Source organism: Cyprinodon variegatus, unplaced genomic scaffold (genome assembly GCF_000732505.1).
Source record: "Cyprinodon variegatus isolate N-32 unplaced genomic scaffold, C_variegatus-1.0 Scaffold8, whole genome shotgun sequence".
NCBI classification, from domain to species: domain Eukaryota; kingdom Metazoa; phylum Chordata; class Actinopteri; order Cyprinodontiformes; family Cyprinodontidae; genus Cyprinodon; species Cyprinodon variegatus.
Window position 1 is genome coordinate 2,850,835 of NW_015150461.1, and position 3,411 is coordinate 2,854,245.

The window sequence follows — 3,411 nt, forward strand, 5'->3', positions numbered from 1 at the left end:
GACAATTTATACTTAAAATAAGAAAACACAATTGCATCGTCTTATTTCAAGTGCATTTTATCTAATTATCTTATTTTAAGAGTAAAATTACTCATTCCATTGGCAAACTATCTCATTTACCTACTAAAATTAAGGTTAAATACACTTAATTTAAGAATTTTTTTACTTATTTCTAGAATGTTTTTGCAGTATTGTCTAAAATAAACATTTATTTAACCAGGAAGGTAAAAACAAAGATTAATAATTTTAGAACTAAAAAAATGTCCATGTTTATTGAGTTTTTGATAGGTATTTTGAACTTTTCCTTAGTGTTTTTCTCTGTTTTCTAAAGCGTGTAATACTGCTGGACAGTCACAGGGACGCCTGTTGCATTTTGATTCGCTCACCTGAAAACGTCTCATGTCTCGAGGGTTCCCTGCATTCTTCAGGCAGTTCTGGTTGCACTTCAGGAAGAACTTGAGGAAGAACCTGCATGCGAAGGAGGAGAAACAGAGACAAAAAGATCAGAGGAGCTGTTCTAAGATGACCTGTGAGTCTTTAAAAAGGTCAGCGAGGAATGATAAAACACAGAAAACAACACGAGGACTCAGCTGCTTGTCACCAGCGCACTTTTTCTTAGTCAAACCAAAGACAGTGACTTAGACGCAACCTTGTGTATCAATCTCTGAGCGTCTGTCATAAAGTCACCAGGGCAGATGTAAGCCCCCCTCCCTTCCAGATGCACCACCGTGTGACGGGGGGGCTGTAGCTACTCTGCAGCCCAGTGTTGCCATTCCTGCCTCTCTCAATCTCAGTGTGAGAGACCACATCAACAGCACCTGCCATGCATTATTAATAGGCTGAGATGGCAAGTATGGCTACCCACATCAATACTTAATGAGGAAGGGGAGGAGTACGGGGAGGGGGGAGTTGGGCTGGGGGGGGCGGTTGGTCTGAAAAGCAGAAAAAGGGGGACGGCTGACAATTTCTTCCCTATCCCCACCCCGAGGCCGGAACCTGACAACTTCTCCTGTAAGTGAAACTGCAGGATTGTGCGTCTCCTCCCTCTGTGACACAAGATGAAAAAAAAAAAATCAAACGAACTGTAAAATAAACAGCACTGTGTACAAATAAACAGAAGACTTTGTGTCTGCGGATGGGAGGGTATAAAACTACAACATTTCCCACCCCTACTCCACCTTCCTTCCTCCTCCCCCCTTGAGGTAGCTCAAAGAAATGCTGACAGCTGAAACTGCTTACAATACAGATCTCCAGCAGCCAGAGAGAGAATCACTCCTTTGCTCAGCTTTTCTTTCATATATGTCTTATTTTCTCCCCTCTGTTCATTTGTTATGGCTACGATTCTGCACTGGGCAGCGCGTTTGGAGCCACGGATGGAATCACGCACACGCAGACATGTCAGGAGAAACACGCGGACAATTTCTTCATCTAGACTAAAAAAAAACACAAAAAAAGATAAATGGAGGCATCATAGTTATGTCTTCATTTCCAGGGCCGGCTCGCTGCTGCGTGCATTACAAGCATCTGATGTAACACAAGAACCGGCGGTTATTCCCCTACAAGTTTTAAATGCATGACAGCTGGATGGTGGTGGATGCTCCCCCGTTGAGTGAAGGAGAACAGTCTGCTAAGATCTCAATAACAAGCTCTTTTCTCTAATGCTCTGTTGTTGTTTTTTTCTTTCTTTCCTTTGGCTTTTTCTGTCTTTTGTTGTGATTTTAGCTCTATTTGCACAAGAGGCCAAATCTGAAGGAGACGTGAGGGATTAGGGGTGAGGGAGAAATGGCGCAGATAGTGAAAGGGGAAACCGATTGAAAGATAGACAGAAGGACGAAGCAGACAGTACGTGAAATCTGAAAGGAGAGACAGACCACCCTCCTGTATATTTTAGAAGCTGTGGGCCAATATCTCAATAATTCATGAAGTGCAGAGATGTTTTTTTTTTTTTTTTCCTCCAGCATGCTGTTAGACCCCACGGACTGAGGGTCTCCCAACTTTCTTATCTCCTCAAGGTCAGGGTGCAGCCTAACAGACAGCTGTGGACCACATCCACTTGTCCGACATACTCCACCTTCCTCGCTGCAGCTCCTGTTTAATTCATTGATTCCGCTTTTTCTCCTCGACGGCCCTCCTGCTCTTTTGACCAGGCATCCATGATGGATGGGTGATGGATAAGTGGAAGGAAGAAAGTTAGGGTCACCTCAGTCAGAGGGGACGAAATAAGAAGGGTTAAATATTGGAGTTTGGGTGAGGAGGTGGAATGGGACTCTTGAGAGGTTAAGCATGAAAAAAAAACACTGACTCTGTCTAATAATCTTGTTTTCTGAACAACCTCCTCAGCTGGATCTTTAGATTTTCTGATTTAAACCTTAAGAAAACCTTTCAGATAATTTTCTTGCTATAATATAACATTGATCCTGCAAATAAACATCATTAAAGGAAAAACCTCTGGGTAAGATAATAGTCAATAAAACCATCTATGTGTCTAAATCTTTAAATGTGAATTCATATTGTGAACTAAATATTTGTATACTGTTCCCTACATATGATGCCACATGTTTCTGTTGTGAGAGTAGAAGTCTATAGAAGTTACCAATAAAAGTTATCAACTTTGGAGAACTGCAATAACAAGCCGCAAATGTAGGAGTACGAATCTACAAACCATGAAGAAGCTGTTACCCTCCTTACCAGTTGGTGGCGGTAATGCACCTCATAGCTGTTCACTATGAACACGTGCAAAAGGAAGAAGATGAAAACAAAAAAACTGATTAGATGTCATGTTGTTTTCAACATAGACATAATATAAGAGTAGACGCCACATTGACAGTTTTCGTCTATGGGCGCTGAAGTGATTTTTTTGGTGCCATCTTGGGGAGGTCGACAGCTCCACTCAGTGTAATTACTCGCTGAATATTGAACTAAATTGCACGTTTTTTTTTATGAAAACAAACAAATGTTTCACTGAATTTAAATGTTCTTAGTGGGGTTAAGAGTAGTGAGATGAGGCATCGAACTGTTTGGCCAAATTGCTTCAACAATCCCCACAGTTCATGAAGCTTCATGTGAACATGTCACCACTAGGGGTGGACGGTTCACAAAATCCACGGTTCGGTTCGGTTCACGGTTTCGTGGCCACGGTTTTCAGTTCGGTTCGGTATATGTTTATTGTTACACAGAAAAATAAAAAAATTAATAAAAATTATAAAAATTAATGAATTGTAATTATTTTTAATGATTTGCGGAAACCCTGGATCATTTCCGCATGTTTTGCTGCTTTGAATTTAATCATCTCGTGCATGCCCTCTACAGCGGAGGCTGTAGGCTTTGCTTTGTGCAGCCGCTCTGGAGCGCAGCGGGGCGCAGCTCTGACGGAGTATGAGGGATTTCGGGGATAGCCTGACATGTTGGTCG

General features: G+C 41.8%; 1 protein-coding gene across 4 annotated transcripts in view; it reads right to left on the reverse strand.

Moving 5' to 3' along the window:
• The window catches only part of LOC107086402 (transcription factor COE1), a 117,621-nt gene that overhangs the window by 55,685 nt on the left and 58,525 nt on the right, over nt 1-3,411 (reverse strand). For all 4 annotated transcript variants that reach the window (XM_015377347.1, XM_015377332.1, XM_015377341.1 and 1 more), the window contains exon 7: nt 387-468. In XM_015377347.1, coding sequence (XP_015232833.1) covers nt 387-468 — 82 coding nt within the window. The remainder of the gene's footprint in view (nt 1-386; nt 469-3,411) is intronic.